This window comes from Pangasianodon hypophthalmus, chromosome 20 (genome assembly GCF_027358585.1).
Source record: "Pangasianodon hypophthalmus isolate fPanHyp1 chromosome 20, fPanHyp1.pri, whole genome shotgun sequence".
NCBI lineage: Eukaryota > Metazoa > Chordata > Actinopteri > Siluriformes > Pangasiidae > Pangasianodon > Pangasianodon hypophthalmus.
Genome location: NC_069729.1, coordinates 1,160,966 through 1,180,427, shown reverse-complemented (window position 1 = coordinate 1,180,427; position 19,462 = coordinate 1,160,966). Strand labels below are relative to the sequence as shown.

Here is a 19,462-nt window from a genome sequence, read left to right as displayed (position 1 = left end):
CTTTCTGGAAGTTGTGTTTGTTGTTTATTATTTATTCACTATATAGAAATAGGTCTTGGATTACCCAAAAAAAAAAAAAAACACTTCACAGTGGAATAGGAAATTGCAGGTCTTTATTATAAAAACATTGCAAAGTTTTAACAGACTTCATACAGTGACCACTTCCAACTTTTTTTCTTCTTTACTCAGCATCCTTGCCCTTAAATGGAAAATGAGACATTCAGTTATTCTCATTTTATTTCAGTGAACATGGTAAAAAATTACACACATCTATTAGCTATCAGTTTCTCCATCAGTTTCTCTATCAGTTTCTTTATCAGTTTCTCAGGACCATTTTTACATTTTTTAACCCCTCTGTTTTGTTCAGGTTTAAAAATTTTTATTTTTTACTTAAAGTGAAACATTTACAAATTTTTGTAATGGTAGAGAGTAATACCAGGCTTCATTTTCACACTCAAGGTAACAAGCGGAATTAAAAGTGTTAACCAAAACCTGACTGCTGTTTGTAAATCTGAACTAAGAAGATGATGTTAGTGAAGATCCATTTCCTCTATCTCTTACTTCCTCTATCCTGCTGTTAGGAAGATCCCTAAGAGCTTAAATTCCATCTCAATTATTTATATCAAGCGAGAACTAGAGATCAAGAGAAGATTGATCTGAGGATTGACAATAAATATGATTGCTGTAACGTATAGAAATGCTTGGGTCAGTGAATACAACAGGAGCATCGACTAAATGTCCTTGTCAACGATGTAAATATCAAAGTATGTGAGTACACCGGTGTACTTTAAAAAATAATTTAAGGTAAATAATAGGACCTTAAGGACCACTGATGTACCTTGAATTAGATTATAGAATTTTAAAGGTACATCACATGCACCTTCCCAGTAAAAGATGGAGACTAATGGTACAGAAGATGTCCTCTTGATGGTACCGTACCAGCGACAGGGAAAAGTACAGTTTGGTACCTTTATTTCGGAGAGTGTGTAACTGTTAGTGTTCACTGTAAAACCTGTTCTGTCATCTTTTAAGTGATCTTTGGGCGTTCATGCTTTTGGGAAAAGGATTGACGTTACCTACCTTTCCAATATCTCTGCTCTTGGCTCTCAGCTTGTTGACCTGGGACTCGGCGATGTCAGCACGCTCCTGAGCTTCCTCCAGCTCGTGCTGCACTTTCCTGAACCTGGACAGGTGAGTGTTGGCCTGCTCCTCCTGCCGAAATCATGTGTATAAGCATAAATGTGGAAGAGTTACACTGGATATACGCTAACATTCCAACAACGATGGGTTTTTCTTCAGCTGACATTTTCAATTTTATTTTAAAAAACCCAACCTATTTAAAATTGTATTATATGGAGTGGTTACTGAAGATTATTATTAATAAAGGTACTTGGTTTTGGTTCTTTGAGATCTTGTGGATAACGTGGAGATCTCAGTCATGTAGCTCACCTTATTTTCCACATTTGATTTGGTATACCTCCATCTTTGTATTTGATATACATATAAACAGTCTATACATGGGGTCTTGAGGGTTTTTTTTTTTTTTTTTTTTTTTTTAAATAGTTAACAGATCTAGCTTTGTGAATAGGTTCTTTTTGAAAACTTTTCTGAAATTATTTAAGAAATCTTGTTCCACATCTTTAGGGTTTCCTTCATCATGCTATAAATGGTTTGGTTTTTGTAGAAATTTCAGGAATAGAACTTTCCACTGGCTCCAGTAAATATAGCTATAATACACATTTGCCTCAATATTTGAATACAATAAAATTTAAAATAAAATCTGTGTAAAATCTGATAAAATCTGTGCTGGAGTCATAAGATGTGTTTTTTACTTGTTTTATTTATAAATCATTATTAGGGCCCCACCTTTTTGAAGTTCAGTTCATGTCTGTCCCTGGTGTCGTATAGTCACTTTAGGAAAAGTTTACATGGTGTTGATTTAGTAAAGCTAACATTGTTGTGTTTAAAGCAGCAGTGTTGGTGAAGTCTACTTTACTAGCTTGCGACGAATCATGTCAGGGCCACGTATTTATTTCTTCATTAAAAGTAGATTTTAACTTAAAAAAAAAAAAAATTGATTGAAGTAAGCTATAGAAATGTTCATAAACTGCGTTTTCTATTTCCTTGTTCATTTTAAACATGGTAATCATCTCAGTTTAAAAAGAAAATTTAAATTTAAAACACGACAATGCTACAAAGCTAACAGTAAGTCGTGTCTACTTACAGCCTCCTCAGCCTGCCTCTTGTAGGCCTTCACCTTCAGCTGCAGTTTGTCCACCAGATCCTGCAGTCTATTCACATTCTTCTTGTCCTCCTCAGTCTGGATACAGAGGTGAGTACGTAGAAGTGAGTAACAGTGTGGCAGGAGTCAGAAAAAAAAAACCTACAACAGTTGCCATTGTACCTGATAGGTGAGCTCCTTCATTCTCCTCTCATATTTTCTCACACCTTTGATCGCTTCAGCGCCACGTCTCTGCTCAGCTTCAACTTCACCCTCCAGCTCATGTATCTAGAACACACAGTAACTCTGACTTATTAATTATCAATTTAAACAATATAAATGGTGATTTATATTCACTGTGAAATGCACACAACGTACCCTAGCCTCCAGTTTCTGGAGCTGCTTCTTTCCACCCTTCATGGCGAGATTCTCAGCCTCATCCAGACGGTGCTGCAGATCCTTCACTGTAGTCTCAAGGTTCTTCTTCATCCTCTCCAGGTGAGCACTGGTGTCCTGCTCTTTCTTCAGCTCCTCTGCCATCATGGCAGCCTAGTGTATGCGTCATGTCATGGGTTAATTTTTTTTTTAATTAAGTAATTGTAAAATGCAATGGCGTAAAATCTATGTTCTTGAACACTCACGTCTGTGATGGCCTTCTTGGCCTTCTCTTCAGCATTCCTTGCCTCCTGGATGGTATCCTCCACCTCACCTTGTATTTGGACCAGGTCAGCCTCAAGCTTCTTCTTAGTGTTAATTAGGTTTGTATTCTGTTGAAAAATAAAATAATATTAATCTGATTTGCTGACAGCGGTCAGAATTTCTGCATATATTTAAAGCTGCTCCGCACTAACCTGAGAGTGCAGCAGTCCCACACGCTCACTGGCATCAACCAGCTCCTGTTCAGCCACTTTACGTCCTCTCTCTGTCTGCTCCAGTGCAGCTCTCAGTTCCTCAATCTCTGCCAGCATCAGGTTATTCCTGCGCTCCACCATGGCCACCTGCTCCTTCATGTCTTCCTGTCCTCTGAGAGCCTCATCAAGGTGCAGTTGGGCATCCTACATTATTGGAGATAGTAATGGTAATTTCAGTATCCATGGGATATCACAGTGTATAATTGCTGCTATTTCGAGTGAATAGGGGACAGACTGCATCAGTAATTAACTTCCTTAATACACTTCATTTACTACATCTTCAACAAGCAGCATTGCAGCACATCCTCTCACTCATGCTTCCTCATAATATCAAACAACTGGAGAATTTATCTCTGCGAAAGTTGGTTATTTAGTTGATAATAACTTACAGTCTCTATAACTCTTACAAAGAGTCTTTTTCTCCTTCTGATGAAACACCCTGGGATCCTTTACCCACTGGGGTCTTTTAAGTACAAATATTATAGAACTGTATATAAGTAAACATTAATTTGGTAAGTTTTCTGCTAGTTTACGTAGAATCAGCAGTTCAGGGGAAGGTATACAAGGATCACAGGGATCGCATTTTATCAACTTTTAAGTACTGTTATTCTCTTCCAAAATAAGGTGAGTAATTTTAACCATCTGTCACCTCTAATTATGAGACTAGTGTGTAGAGAAGCCAGAAATTCTGTCCCAAATATGGTGACCACAAGAGAAAATTCACATGAGTAAAATGCTAGGATGATAAAAAGTGAAATCAGCACTTAATGTTGATTTGTTCATTGACTGCCGAATGTTGTCCAAGACTGGGCATAATGTTTCTACTGGAAACCAGTTTCAAAGGTTAGTGACACAACTTTAATTTAAAACCCACTTTAAGTTGTCCTTGAACAATCCTGAGCTGTTTCTGGGCCTCAGCAGCCTGGCGGTTGGCATGGCTCAGCTGAATCTCCAGCTCATTCAGATCTCCCTCCATCTTCTTCTTGATTCTGAGAGCATCATTCCTGCTCCTGATCTCAGAATCCAGAGTGGTCTGCATGGACTCAATCACCCTCTGGCTGTTTCTCTTAATCTGCTCCATCTCCTCGTCCTTCTCAGCCAGCTTCCTGTCTATTTCACTTTTCACTTGCGTGAGCTCTAGCTGGACACGAAGGATCTTAGATTCCTCATGCTCAAGTGTGCCCTAAAGAAATACACGTTGAATATTAAGCAATTTAACGGATACCCATTTCCATTTTGACAAATTATTAGTAAATTGTACACTACAGCATTATTAGTAAATGATGTGATGCAATTAATTTAAAAAAAAATGAAGCAATGCTAAAATACCTCAGCTTCTTCGAGAGCAGTCTGGATTTCTGATTTCTCAGACTCCACTGTCTTCTTTGCTTTCTCCAGCTCATGGATGGTCTTTCCAGTTTCCCCAAGCTGCTCAGTCAGGTCAGTGATCTCCTCTGTGGGAATGAAAATCATTATTTAATGTTTGATAGCATTGCATCATCAAAGACTGATATCATTGCATCATCAATGGGCATCATCAACTTAGTTCACATACGTTGCAGATTCTTGTTCTCTCTCTTCAGGGTCTCCAGATGGTCCAGAGCTTCCTCAAATGAGTTCTTCATCTTAAAGAGCTCAGTGCTGAGAGAACGAGTCTCTTTCTGAGCTCCTTCCAGCTCTGCCTGGCCTTCCTCATACTTCTGCTTCCATTCTGCCAAGACCTGAAAATGACACAGTCCATATTAGTCATTTTGTTTATTTAGATTAGTGGTGTGTTTGTTAATTTGCGATTTACAAGAAGCAGTTATGCAGTAACTAAAGTGTTGGAAGAAAGGTTTTGCCTGAAACACCTTGCTACAAGTTAACCTCTGTCAATTCAAGGCCAAGTTACCTTGTCAAAGTTCCTCTGCTTTTTGTCAAGGTTGGCTGCAAGGGCATTGGCTCTCTCCACATCGATCATGAGGTCCTCCACTTCAGCCTGCAGTCTCTGCTTGGTCTTCTCCAGAGAAGCACACTTGGAGTTCACAGCTTCGATGGTTTCCTCAGCCTCTTGGAGCCTCTGAGCAAGCTTTTTCCTTCGAGTAGATGCACAATGAGGTCTTTAATATATGTATATATATATAAATACATTTTGAGTAATTTTTGGTTTTCTAAATTAGATTAACTTACTTGGCCTCCTCAAGCTCCTCTGTACGCTGAATTGCATCAGTCTCGTATTTGGTTCTCCACTGAGCCACCTCACTGTTGGCCTTGGACATTGCACGCTGAAGCTCAGCCTTGGCCTCCTGCTCTTCCTCAAACTGCTCTCTGAGCAGATCGCAGTCATGACGAGCTGATTGGACAGCATGAGCCAGGGCGTTCTTGGCCTAAGGCAGTGTTTGAATGAAGATCCATTAGTGTCCAGGAAAGTAAAAAAAAAAATCCTATAAATGTTTATGCCACTATAAACGACTCTGAATACCAAATCCTAATACTAAAATTAACCATTAATAACACCAAAGACCAGTAACTAACATACTCCTTCTCTGAATGACATGTAAATTTACATTATGTAGCCTTGTAGCTTCTCTAAAGTAATCACTCTAAGTTAACTGAACAAACTGCCAGTGCTCCATATGCAAATGACGCAAATGCAAATAGGTTTCAAATGATCTATTTGTTCTGTGGACTTGACTTCAGAAATAAATTAAATGTAATTGAAATATGATATTCCTTAAGTACAAAATACAATTCCACATGTCCAGTGGGAAAATGTTTGTTGCTGATTTAAACATTCATACAAAGTCTTTTTTATTGTTACTGCATAATTTCTATTGTTACTCATGTTTTATTTATACATGGTGCAACAAAGATGGCTATCAGCCGTAATGCCATTCCGAGTACAACGCTGACCGGTTGACAATTCATTACATGAATTTAAATATTTTTGACTTGTCAGTGTTCTCTGGGTTATGAAGATCGATTAATGATTATTTAATTGAATAAATTTACCTTCACTTCCTCTTCAGTGTGTCTTTTAAGCTCTTCAATCTGCTGAGTGTAGTTGAGCTTTCCTCTGGTTAGCTGAGAAACCAATGAATCTTTCTCCTCTAGCTGGCGTTCAAGCTCACCTAGAAATTGTGTCGGTTAGTGCTAGTTTTGTACAAATAAAATGAATATTTGTGTGTAGTTCATTCATCTCACTCACCAGCTTCAGTAGCAAGTCTAGCTTTTTGACAACATACATCATTCAGCTGCCGAACATTTTCCTCATACTTTGCTTTGATTTCACTAAGTTGGTCCTCAAGGGTTCTGCACATTTTCTCCAGATTTGCCTGTCAGAGAACTTGGTTTAGTACTAGACAGAAGGGATCTACAAGGAAATACGTTCTGTGTTAGTCATATATTCTTACTTTTGCTTTGGCTACAGCCTCCATGTTACTTGCTAGATCATCTATCTCCATTTTATATTCGCTCTTTTCCTTCTCCAGCTTCTGTTTGACACGCTGAAGGTTGTCGATCTGCTCTCCAAGCTCAGCAACACTGTCAGCTTGTTTCTTGCGGAGGGCAGCAGCCGTGGCTTCGTGCTGCAGAGTGGACTCTTCCAGATCACGACGCAGTTTGTGGAACTCGGCCTCACGCTTCTTGTTCATCTCGATCTGAGCAGCAGTGGCACCTCCAGCTTCCTCGAGCCTCTCACTGATCTCCTCAAGTTCCCTGGAGAGATCAGCTCTCTGCTTCTCGACTTTAGCACGAGCTGCACGCTCAGCCTCAATTTCCTCCTCCAGCTCCTCAATGCGAGCCTAAAGAGCAGAGTTATCAATAGTTAGTGTTTTTTTTAAAACCTCTCAGAGTCATAATGTACTGACTAATGAACAAGCCAAATGGTTACCAGCAGTTCCTTAATCTTCTTCTGAAGTTGAGCACTCAGAGACTGCTCATCTTCAATCTTGCTTAGAAGTTGGCTTGTTTCAAAGTCCTTCCTGTAGGAAAGATGGTAGGACTATTGAGGCAGATGGTTTTTATACACAAATGTATTCAATGTCATGTTTAAATGGGCAATTATTATCATATTATTAAATTAGATAATAATTAGAAAAAAACAGACTTCTTAATCTTCTCCTCGGACTGCTGCTTATCATTCTCCAGATCCATTATATTTTCTTGGGCTAGTTTCAGATCTCCTTCAAGTTTCCTTTTGGCTCTCTCGAGGTCCATACAGAGTTTCTTCTCTTGTTCCAGTGAACCTTCAAGCTATGTTTGTGCGGGAAATGGTACATTAAAAATGGAACAAATTGTCATATTGAAAAGAATGCAGGAGTTGCATATTAAATTCTTACATCATCAACTTGTTGTTCAAGTTTGGACTTGGCTTTGGTCAGTGTGTTGACTTTGTCTTCCTCTGCCTGGAGATCATCCAGAGTCTGCTGATGTGCCTCTTGTAGGGCTTTCTTTTCTTTAGTGAGCTTGGCAATGCTCTCATCTTGAGAAGTCATCTCCTCAGTGAGGTTCTTGACCTGTGAAAGACCATTATAATGAATAGGTTATCTATTTTAATGTTTATGCTAAAAGTACTAGATGTTTAAATCAGGTTTGTCAAATATCAACCTTGTTCTCAGTGGCATGTTTCTCCTTTTCCACTTTGGCCAAGGTGAGCTCCAAATCATCAATGTCCTTCTTCAGCTCAGAGCACTCATCCTCCAGTTTCCTCTTCTTTGCAGTCAGCTCAGCATTTATTTCCTCCTCATCCTCCAGTCTCTCATTTGACTCTTTGAGTTTAGCTTCAAGCTGGATCTTGCTCTTGATGAGCCCCTCACACCTTTCCTCAGCATCAGCAAGGTTCTCGGTTTCCTGTCAATTCAAATGGTTTATTGATGTTTTTTTTTAATTAGGAAGAACTTTTGAGACATACTTTTTTTGAGCTACTCACAGCTGTTACTTGCAGTTGCAGGTCATTTTTCTCCTGCAGCAGAGACACCATCTTCTCCTCAAGCTCTTTCTTCTTGGCCAGTGCCTTTGCCAAGTCCTCCTTCATTTTCTCAAAGTTCTCCTTCATGGCAGCCATTTCCTTCTCAGTCTCTGCACTCTTGAGAAGAGGCTTGATCTTGAAGTACAGCTTCATCCATGGCCAGTGTTTCACATTCATGAATGAGCGGATGTTATATTGGATGGAATAGATGGATTCCCTGGAATTTGAGTTCAGCTCCATTATTATCAAATGCGTATGTTTATTAATGTATGTAGAATTTACAGTGAAATTAATTTGCATGTGGTATTTGTATTTTTTCTTTTTTAACAAAATTGAATATACCTCCTCTCCATCATTTTGACAAACTCCCTCCGCATGAGGAAGCCTCGGCACAAAGCCTGAGTCATGGTCACCAGATTTGCTAGCTTTTCATCTCGCATCTCCTCAAGGGTACCCAGCAGACCGGCTTTGAAGAACACCTACAGGAAGAATTAATTAAGTGAAAGCATATGTAATCATATCAGGTAGACATGTTTGATGTTACTAGTGCTCAAAAGTGCAGTTACGCAATTGATGTATTAAAAATACTAATATTTTCTTTCCTGATATCTGTGTATTTTTACCTTGGTGTGTCCAAACTTGTACTGGGTGTGGTCCACATCAATGGAGGCCAAGAGTTTCTCTGCAGCCTTCTTGTTGTCAATGAACTGTCCCTCTGGGATGACACTGGCATTCAAGACTTTGTATCTGCAAATAATGAAATTAATGAAATTTATTTCTGAATTCATTCCACTTCAGGGTGTCTATGAATGCTTGGACTCTTTGATGGTTGTAGTGATGACTTAATCTGCCACAGGTTTCTAATAGAGGTTTAAATGTACCTCTGCTTGAAGTCACCATAGAGGATTCTGCTGGGGAATCCCTTTCTGCAGATTCTGATACCCTCCAGCACACCATTACACCTCAACTGGTGGATGACCAGATGATTCTCCATCAGACCTAACCAGTCATGGAATGCACAGTAGTGGTTAGAAGTTTGTACACACCTAATCATAGAATGGTCTCTTTGACTGTTACAATTTCCACATTTTAGAATAACAGTGAATTAATTATTATTGGATTCTTGGTACACTGACATTGATAATAGGATCTAGTACATTTGTTGTATGCCTGGGAAATGCGGTGATATTCCTTTGAATTTTGCTCACCTGGGGTCTTGGATTCATTTGGAATCAAGCAGCGCACAAAATGAGGGTGGGTGCTTCTCAGGTTGGTCATTAGTTTTCCCAGGTTTTCCTATGTAATTAGAGTAGTTATTGTGTTTAGCTGATATATTGGGTATTAAATTATGGCATTCGAATGTACATAAACATTTATAGATTACAGTACATACTCTGAATAAAGCTGACACAGTTTGGAACGAACCCCCCTTCTTCTTGCCGCCCTTCTTTCCACTACCTCCTGTGCTGGCATCTGTGTTAACATAGAAATAGAATTACATTTAGTCTCATTCATTTGGTTATGCTTCATTTGTACTGCTCAATAAATCCAGCTATAAATAATCAAACACCATACCATCAGTGGATGCATGGCTTGCATACAGGAAGGAGAGCAGTTTGTTTGCTGACTTCTGGTACAGCTGCACAACAGAGTCGTTCAGTGGATCCTTGTTCTTGTCCAACCAGCCGACAATGTTGTAGTCCACGGTGCCGGCGTAGTGCACCAGGGAGAAGTGAGCCTCAGCTTTGCCTTTGGCAGGCTTTGGCTTTTGGAAGGCAGCACTTTTTCCAAGATGCTGGTCATGAAGCTTGTTCTTGAAAGATGTGTCTGTGGCTTTGGGGAACATGCACTCCTCTTCAAGGATGGAGAAGATGCCCATTGGCTGATGGAAGAAAAAGAATGTTTCTTAAACAAAATGTTGACAAAGGCTTGGTTGGGGAAGGGAAAAATCTCTTACCTTCTCAATAAGCTCAATGCAGGCAGCCAAGTCCATACCGAAGTCAATGAACTCCCACTCAATACCTTCTTTCTTGTACTCCTCTTGTTCCAGCACGAACATGTGGTGGTTGAAAAACTGTTGCAGTTTCTCATTTGTGAAGTTAATGCAGAGCTGCTCCAAGCTGTTGAACTGTACAAAACATCATGTCAAGCTTAAGACATACTGAATTTGTATTTTTATTGAGAATAATGATTGTGTAATGCAAATGTAGCATGTTAGATATTTACATCAAAGATCTCAAATCCAGCGATGTCCAGCACACCGATGAAGAACTGTCTCGGTTGCTTTGTGTCCAGCATCTCATTGATACGCACGACCATCCACAAGAACATTTTCTCATAGACGGACTTGCAAAGGGCCATGACGGAGTTGTTCACCTGAATAATACAAAAGTGAGCTTTTGTGCTCTTTTTACCTTAAGTCTTAATTCTCATTTTTGGTGTTTGAGAACATTACCTGAGGTACAGTCTGGCCTTTGGTCACAAACTCGTTTCCGACCTTGACTCTGGGGTAGCACAAAGCTTTCAGCATGTCAGCTGAGTTCAGGCCCAGAAGGTAGGCGATTTTATCGGCCACTGAAGTCAAGAAAGCCATGTTAGTCATTAAAAATTCAGGTTACTTGTTCTAAATAAATCTTGTGAATGTTTTTTAAATGTACCCTCAGTGCCATCAGGCTCAGCCTGCTCCTCCCTCTGCTTCTGCTTGAACTTCATGTTGCCATGATGCATCACAGCACCCGTCAGTTTGTAGATGTTAATTTTCTCATCAGCGGTGAAGCCGAGAATGTCGATGGCCGTCTGTGAGATGAAGAATACAGTTATTTTAGATAATCGTCAATTTAACTGAACCTTTGTTTCAGGATTGTTCAAAGATAATGATTTGAATATTTATATAATTAATAAATTGTGACTTACATCTGTGGCAATGAACTCCTCAACATCATTAATGCTTTTCACTACAATTTCACCCTGGCTGATCATCGGGTAGTCATAGGGGTTGGTGGTGATGAGCAGTGCCTCTGTAAGAACAAACAAACAAACATACAAACAAATAAATAAAAGTTTGTCTCAATTGTTACTAAAATGGTGAAATATTTTGTACCAGTTGGTACCAATTTCGTACCAAGCAGCTCTGGCTTGTGTCCAGTCATGAGCTGGTAGAAAATGTGGTAGCTTCTCTCAGCAGACAGCTGGAAAGTGACTCTTGACTTTTCCAGCAGATCTATAAATATATTTTTTTTAAAAAATGCAGGATCCATCAGTATGATCTTTTTAATAGTTGAATGAGAGTAACAGACTTTGTAAGATGATATTTCTTACATGTTTCAATATCAGCTGAAGCCAGCTTTCCAGAGGATCCAAAATGAATTCTGATGAATTTCCCCTGAATATTGTTGAATAATTTTAAAATATGTATTAAATGCCACAAGATATATTTAACAGCTGTTGTATATTGTCTATAATTTTGCTTAAGAATGACTTACAAAACGAGATGAGTTGTCATTCCTAACAGTCTTGGCATTACCATAAGCCTCCAGCAGGGGGTTGGCTGCAATGATCTGATCCTCCAGCGAGCCCTAGTGATGATAGCAGGCACTTTAATGAGGAATCAGAGCTCAGATTCTGTTAAGTTGCAGTAATAGTTATTCCTTACCTGCATTTTTCCAGGCGTAGGCTCTGTCTTTTTCTGACCAGACACTGCGATTGTCGCAAAGTACTGAATGACACGTTTTGTGTTCACAGTCTTTCCTGCACCAGATTCTCCACTGGGGGTTAAAAAAAAAAAGCCAAATGTTTTAAGTGCTTTTGAGGGATAATATGAACAACATATTTGGTTAAGATCCCAAAATATTTAAAATCCTCTAGTTGTAATTTACATAACAAAACTTACGTGATCAGGACGGACTGATTCTCACGATCTGGAATAGTCGAGAAGAATGTTTATTAAATTAATATCTTTCTTCATTTTATTTACTTTTTTTTAGGATTTTCCCCTTTAATGCAGACTGTGAGAAGTTAGAAACTTTAACATTTGTTTTTAACTTTTCTGAAGAGATCTTAGTTCTTTATACCAGTGAGCATGAACTGATAGGCGTTATCAGAGATGGAGAAGATGTGAGGTGGGGCTTCAATCCTCTTTTTGCCTCTGTATCCAGCCACAACGACGGCGTCGTACACTGGGAGCCACTTGTAGGGGTTCACAGTGACGCAGAACAACCCTGAGTAGGTCTGCAAAAACATTATTAAACATCAAAAATTTCATGGTTTTAATTACACACCAGTCATTCTGCATTCACATCAATGGGTGGAAGGCATGACAAAATATGACCAAATGGAATCCATGTAAATAAACTTGAGAACAAAATCTCAGCTTCATACTTACGTAGATCATCCATGCTGCGTAACGCTCTTTGAGGTTATACAGCACAGTGGGTTCGTTGAGGTGGGTCATCATGGCCATGTCTTCAATTTTGTCAAACTTGGGAGGGTTCATGGGGAAAATGTCATCCTCCTTAACTGTAAGGGTCTGTTGATTCGAGAAAGACGTGTCCATCACATTGACAAGTTTGACAATAGTTTAACAACAGTCCCAAGATTTGATACTGACTGTGGAGGCTTGTATTTGTGGCCAAAACACTTACTTTTCCATCCAGAGTTTCGACAGTGGCTTTGCCACCCTCTTTACTCTTCAGTGTACCTTTGACGTACATCTCTGCAGGCTCAGCCACAAACACTGCTGTTTTGGCATCAAAAGGCTTGTTCTGAGCCTCGATCCTCTCCTTCTCCGGTTTACGGAGGTAGATGGCCGCCGGGCCGAAGCATTCCATCTCACCGTCAGCCATGATTGCCTTTTTCTTCAGAAAAGATAAAGACTTTAAAAATGAACATAATTGAACATAATTGTTTTCTGCCTATGTTTCCTTCACAGTTACATGAACATTTCCTCATAGAATAAACTGGTTTCTTTACCTGTGCTTAATGCTTTGACGCAGTGAAGGTAGTTGCAGATGGTCAATGCTGGAAAGAGAAACAAGACTGTTAAGATGTCCTTTTTTTCTTTGTTAAAGTGTACAGTTTTCTTCTATTAGATTTTAAAGAAGAATAAAAAAAAAGAAAACATTTTTGAAAGGCTGTTCCTGCCCTTACCCTGGTCCGGGTTTCTGTCTGTGCTTGAGGAAGCTTGTGCCTGGCTCTTTTATAGGAATGCATCTGTTCACTCAGCGAAAGCTGCATTCTTTATTTGGTCGTGTGTCTCGCCTTTGTGATGACTTTCACTTTATTTAGCTATAAATACTTTTACTAAATAAATATAAATACTTATTTAGACACAACAGTAAGAGTAAGAGTATCAAAAGAAGAGCAATGTGTGCACTATACATTTTTCTTTTGTTCTATTTGGTTTGGATAAATATGTCCTGTCATGATGCTGTAATAATTTTTTTATTAGTCCAGCCATTATTGGATACGACTGATTAGGAAGCTTTAGAATGAAGATGCTATATTACGAAAAATTATGATAGTTCACTTTAACAGTGTTTACTGTGGCAACTTTGTTTTCAAGTCTGTAACTTAGTTTAATTTATGACCTAAAAACAACATGCCAATCTGTTTAATGCCTTCTAAATCTGAAAGGATGGCTCAGCTGTGGAGACGTAGTCAGCTGTCGCTGTCATATGGTTACAGGAGAGGTTTAGAGATGCCTTAAGTGGAATCATGCATGTGTTGTTTTTTTGTGTGGCAGAAATCAGCAAATGCAATGTTGTAGGCTTAAATGGAGAAAGTTCAAGTTACTGAATGTGTCCCAGAACATTTCAACAAAAATTACTTTAATAGATAATAATCTTGCTTTTATTATTAAAAACACATAAATAAAAATGACCAGAAGTAGTATTGTAGTCTATGTATCCATATACAGGAAGTTTTTTTGAATAGTTCGACTATAATGCCATATTTCACAATTATAATTTCTAAGTTACACTGCAGTAAATATTTTTTTTTACGTTGGAAATAAACAACATGCGCAGCCGGTTTTAGATGTTCAGGACCTCGTTATTGTGGTTAAACTGACTCCAACCTTCTGTGCTCTCAAGGAATGAGGTCTGACCCTTGAGACAGCTGGTGTGTGTATGTCAGAGGTCTTTTAAAGGGTTCCAGGATTAACTGTGTCCTACCCTTTTGGTGTTAGTTACAGCTGTTTGGCTTGGCCTGTGCCCTGGGTTAACAACTGGCATCCCACTTGACAAATTTGGCATGAGCAGGTAAAAGTGAATGTGTCAGTAGCTTTGATATTTAAAATGAATTACTGTCGAGCAGATTTGTAATGCTAAATACCTTTCACCATCCACCGAGCACTAGTACATGCCCTCTTCAGTGTGCCTGTGAGCAATACCACTGTTGAGAATGTGACATTTGAATTCATATTAACTTTCAAAGTGTCTATCTGCCTGCACAAGCTAGTGTCAGTGCGACAGTTTGCATCTCTGGTCATGTGACCTTTTAGGATTCATAAAGTATTAAAGTAATTGTTTTTTTTTTTCTTTCTCTAAATTGTTTTTTCCTGAGTAAAATCTACCATTATGAATGTTATTAATGTTGCATGTGTCATTATTAATTAAATGATCAAATTCAGTAGAGCTTTAAATTGTTAAAAATTCAAATCAGATTTTCAAATTCAAATTTTATGTCACATGTATAACCATACACAGTACGACTTACAGTGAAACGCTTTATACAAATATGTCTCAGGTTTTGCAGTTTATACAGTGTTTTATTTTAACTTTTCTTATTAAAGTTGATGTTATTTTTCAGTGAATATAATAAATATTAATGACGACTACTGTGGATTTAAGGGTGCAGTACAAACCTCTAGAAGTTTTGAAAGTATTTTTGCTTGAAAATATCTACAGTTGTACTAGATCACTGCTGACTGTAAATACAGTAATTCACAATAATGAATATTACTGGACTAAAGGCCAGAGTTTACAAAATGTGTTCATTATATATAGTTTCAGACTTAAAGATGCTATAATTCCAGATACTCACTGATAAGGCATCGGTGTGAAAAACAAGGCAAAATGCAGAAGGTACAACAGGGTAAATAGATAAAAAAAAAAGATTCAGGACAGAGTGCGATGAAACATTTATTTTCCATTGTATAAATTCTATTTAGCATTTTATTTATGCCTTTTAAATAGTTTAAATAAAAAAATCACTTTATGCATGCAAGGTACAGAGCAAGTTAAAGGAGTAAAAACACAAATTCAATATTACCACGCAATTGAAATCTACAAAAATGAATAATTTAACAAGGAACTACAAACATAATTAAACAATTGTTATACTAAACGTCTGAGCAGCCAGTGGTTTTCAGTAACAGTTAAGTTAATCATTGTTGTTAAAGTAAATTATTATAAATTAAATTAAATGATTACTTGATCAGTACTATTCTGTTTATAGTATCAGTGGCTGAAATCTGAATATTTAGTACTAAATGTTGCATTTTGTGTTTCTAAAAACTCCATATTTATCCCACCAAAAATGTTTGATCTGTTATTAGATTTTCATTTTAAACACCGAGATTGCAGCGCTGTTGCAAAAGGCACTGGCCTTTACAGCTTCATTAGCTAGACGTCTCATTAATTTAAAGTGGAAACATGTTTCTCCCTCTACGCTTGATATGTGGATTAAAGAGATGTTTGCTTGTATAAAGCTCAAAAAAATTAGATTCTCACTCATGAGCTCCTTAAAGACATTCGATAAGGTATTGTGTCTCTTTTCTGGATAATGTACTGGCTGAGCAAGCCCCCTCCCTCTTTTTAAATAATTTTTAAAATCTTTTTATTTTAGTTTAGTTTATTTATTTATTTTTAAATAATGTATTTGTGTTTATGTATCATTCTGTTCTAATTTTTTTATTGCTGTATCTTATGTTTTACTGCTGGAGTTTAATTTATGTAATTTGTTGGGGAAATAATCGTGCGAAATCTTAACTTGTGGCGAATGTTTCTGTTATCTGTACACTTGTTATTCCTGGTAGAAAAATCATATTGAGAAATTAAAAAAACAAAAACAACAACAACAACAAAAAACCCCACCAAGATTAAACAGAAAAAATTCAGCCACAAAGTGCGTTTAACTAAGCACATAAACATTCATTTCTTATTATATGTTATCATATATGTAATAAATAAAGTCTCATTTAAAAAATGTTATTATTACATGCATACTCTTGCACTGAATCTTCCCGTGTTTACCAGTAACAAAGAGGGAGTGTGTGGAGCTATAAACAGATCAGTTGTAAGATGCGGGCTGAGGCCAGGCTGATTTGTAAGGAGCTCTTTGCCAGGTTGGCTCTTGTGGAGCTCCTAAATGTCAGTGGTGTAAAGTTGCAGTCCTTAAGTTGGTCCTCTTCCTGAAAAAGCAAATGTCATTCTAGAAATGTATTGTGTCATACTTCCCACCAGTTGTTACTGGATTTAGGGTTTATAAGTGATCAACAACAACTGCAAAATGTGTTTCTATCTGTTTAATATTTATAAATTTGTAGATACCATAAAGGAAAGATTTTTTTTTTTTTACCTTTGTATCAATGACTAGTTAAATTTAGTTTTTTTTTGTTGTTGTTGTTGTTTCCAAAAGTGTGTTCAATACCAATTTAAACTATTTAAAAACTGATTGCTAAGAGGTTAATGGAGCTCAGTGGGATCTATGAAGATTAAATTTCCCTGTTTTTCTTCTGACAAAATAAACGGGGTATGTCACTGTAATACAGCTTCTAAGACAGTTCCACAGTCTGCACAGCAGATGGCATTAATACTCAATTCTACTGTGATTTCACATGGTACATAAGATCACTGGCCATCAATACTGCTGGTATAAGGGGAATTAAGTGGAATTAGGAAGGCAAAATATAGATGTTTGCTGGAGCTCATATTGCTGTTAATTATGCAGCTTTTTAAGTCTTGGTTAAGGCTAATTTCTTGATAAATTTCAATAAAAATATAGCATATATTTTGACACACCCTTTGTACTCATCATTACCTCTCATTAATGAAGCTGCACTTGATGATTGAACAGAAATTACTGTTAGCTGATAACATTTTTACTGATCTTTAGGAATAAAGGTAGCACATTTTATATGCTCAGCTTATGACAGAACGTAAAAGTTTGTGTATCCTTGTTTTTGTTAAATCCATGCAGTGCTGGTGTGTCTCTTGTAATGGTCGCCAGGTTGACGTTAGCAGAACATTAGAGGTGCAATCAATAGCACTTTTAATGACTTTAAACAATATGGCCCAAGAATATGAAGCAATATTGCACAGAAAAACTATTCAAAAAGCATTTAACAAATATAGGACACATTTCACATCGCGTTTTTCTTGTTTTATACTTTTCTAGGATTGATAGTCTGGCTGTTTGTCCGAACACGCTTGGCCTGCTGAAACCTAAAAGAGTGAAATGTTGGTCAGTGGACAGGACATCAGTGAACAGAAGAAAGCTAGGCCAAGCTTCAATGTCATGTTTCTTATTGAGGAAAGGGGAGTCCAGAAGGACCTGCTTTAGATACCAGTCTAGAATTGCCAAACATACAGTTCTAGCATAAAATTGCTTAAGTGACCTGAATTGGTGTAGCAGTGTTAGAGGAGGTCTGTTTTCTAACCCAGAGTGATATGCTTGTTCCTGTAGTCATTACTCTAGTACTAAGGTCAAGTTATTTTAAAATGATAAACTCTGGAAAGTGGCCCTATGAGCTCAATAAAAGGCTGGTATTCAATAGCCCTCTGTGTGCAGGGCCAGAAGAGAATAAAGACACATAACTTATCTGTAATAGGTATGATCTCAGAGCATCACTGTTTGGCACCAATATTTGAGCTTCATTGTGACCAATGTATCTTTGGTTCTCATAACCAAACTGAGCACAGTGGTTACACACAATGGAAGCAACTCGGGGCAAAAGAACCTAAAGTGAGTATTTTAAACATTTTTTTAATCGGTAACAACGTCTTAATGCACATCTATAATAATATTCATGCTAATGCTATATACCGGCAATGCTGATTTATACATGTATGCATGCCATTTAACTCATGATTTTCATGAATAATTCTACGTTTTATTTAACATCCACTCCCTTTACTGATAGTCAGTATTATAGCTCATCCAAAGCAGTGTAACGAGAAGGTCAGGTTTGAGCAGATGTACTGAAGTCAGGTGTGCAGCAATTTCTAGTCAGTTTTTTAAAAACGATAACATTTTCTCTGAAATGCATCTTATTCAGTTGACCTATCAGTGTACGCTGACTGTTGTTAAACAACTGAAGAGAGCAGTAAAGCCACTGCTGTACAGCTAGAGTACCTCATTAAAGCTTCTTATTGTTTAGATTAAAAATACATCTTTTATGAATGTTCAGGTAATTAAAGATAAGTTTACCTGATAGATTATACAGGCAGAATAATATAACGTTTGTCAGTTTTTACATTTGATCATTAAAGTGGACTGTTTTTAAGTAAATTATCCACAATCATCATGGTGAACAGTTTATTTAATAAGGAATATGTTTAATTTTCAAGTCCTTTTACTTGTCATTCGAAGTGATGGAGAATTAAATCATCAGCTGCCATAACTGTATATTTTCTACCACTTGTAGTGATTATTACTTATTTTTATTACTTTTTCCTGAGCAGTAGAAGCAGCCAGTTTAAATAATTAAAGCATGAAATCAGTCCTTGGCCATGTACACAAGTTTGAGAGAATATTGGAAACCTCTGTCAGTTTAGCTGGATAGATGGGCTCGAGTTCTGTCTTTACCCAACTTTCTCCCAGTAATATCCAACCCATTATCACCAGGTCTTTTCCTAGAGAAGAGAATTGTTAGCCAAGAGGATGAGAGCTAACACATGCTTCCTCTGAGACACATTAAGACAGCCACAGCATCTTTTCGAAGTACCAGCTGGCGGAGCTGGAGACCCCACCCAGGGATCAGGGTCAGTTTTGCTCCCTTGGACTCCTGGTCATGAATGATGCCATAACTATGGCATTGAATTTAAAATTCCAATCTCTTAATAGGTCACAACCTTTGATGTTTGTGCCATTTGGAACATCTTGGATTCTTAAGAAACTTTAAACCTTGCCTAAAGGAGTGTAAGAGTAAATTTAGTAACGTCTGGAATGATAATAAAATGCTACTTGTCACACTGTTACTCACTTATAACTGCTATACTAAGGTCAGGTTTTTTATTTGGTTCTGCGTTTGTGTAGGCATTGAAGTTTTTTGCTCCAAAGATCAGGAACAAAATGCTACACTTCAGAAACAACCCGTCACATATATCTATAAATATCCAGCAATACAAGGTGAGCATTCTTCTATATCAGGGGTTCTCAAAC

At 37.7% G+C, this 19,462-nt stretch overlaps 1 protein-coding gene across 1 annotated transcript; it reads right to left on the bottom strand.

Annotated features, from left to right (window-relative positions):
• Positions 1 to 96: 96 nt before the first annotated feature.
• Positions 97 to 13,321, bottom strand: LOC113539456 (myosin heavy chain, fast skeletal muscle). Its single transcript, XM_034314215.2, has 41 exons — positions 13,226 to 13,321; positions 13,049 to 13,096; positions 12,721 to 12,933; positions 12,462 to 12,605; positions 12,151 to 12,307; positions 11,970 to 11,997; positions 11,733 to 11,844; positions 11,563 to 11,655; positions 11,399 to 11,462; positions 11,202 to 11,300; positions 10,994 to 11,097; positions 10,738 to 10,876; positions 10,536 to 10,654; positions 10,307 to 10,456; positions 10,038 to 10,208; positions 9,656 to 9,962; positions 9,474 to 9,553; positions 9,289 to 9,376; positions 8,962 to 9,079; positions 8,704 to 8,827; positions 8,423 to 8,559; positions 8,042 to 8,297; positions 7,720 to 7,962; positions 7,452 to 7,628; positions 7,220 to 7,365; positions 7,004 to 7,094; positions 6,525 to 6,914; positions 6,320 to 6,446; positions 6,124 to 6,242; positions 5,302 to 5,498; positions 5,024 to 5,207; positions 4,688 to 4,853; positions 4,462 to 4,586; positions 4,007 to 4,315; positions 3,073 to 3,276; positions 2,863 to 2,988; positions 2,600 to 2,770; positions 2,405 to 2,509; positions 2,225 to 2,320; positions 1,081 to 1,212; positions 97 to 199 (listed from the first exon to the last, which is right to left on the bottom strand). The coding sequence occupies exons 3-41, from the start codon at positions 12,919 to 12,921 to the stop codon at positions 182 to 184; spliced, it is 5,817 nt and encodes a 1,938-aa protein (XP_034170106.2). The 5' UTR covers positions 12,922 to 12,933; positions 13,049 to 13,096; positions 13,226 to 13,321; the 3' UTR covers positions 97 to 181.
• Positions 13,322 to 19,462: the final 6,141 nt, after the last annotated feature.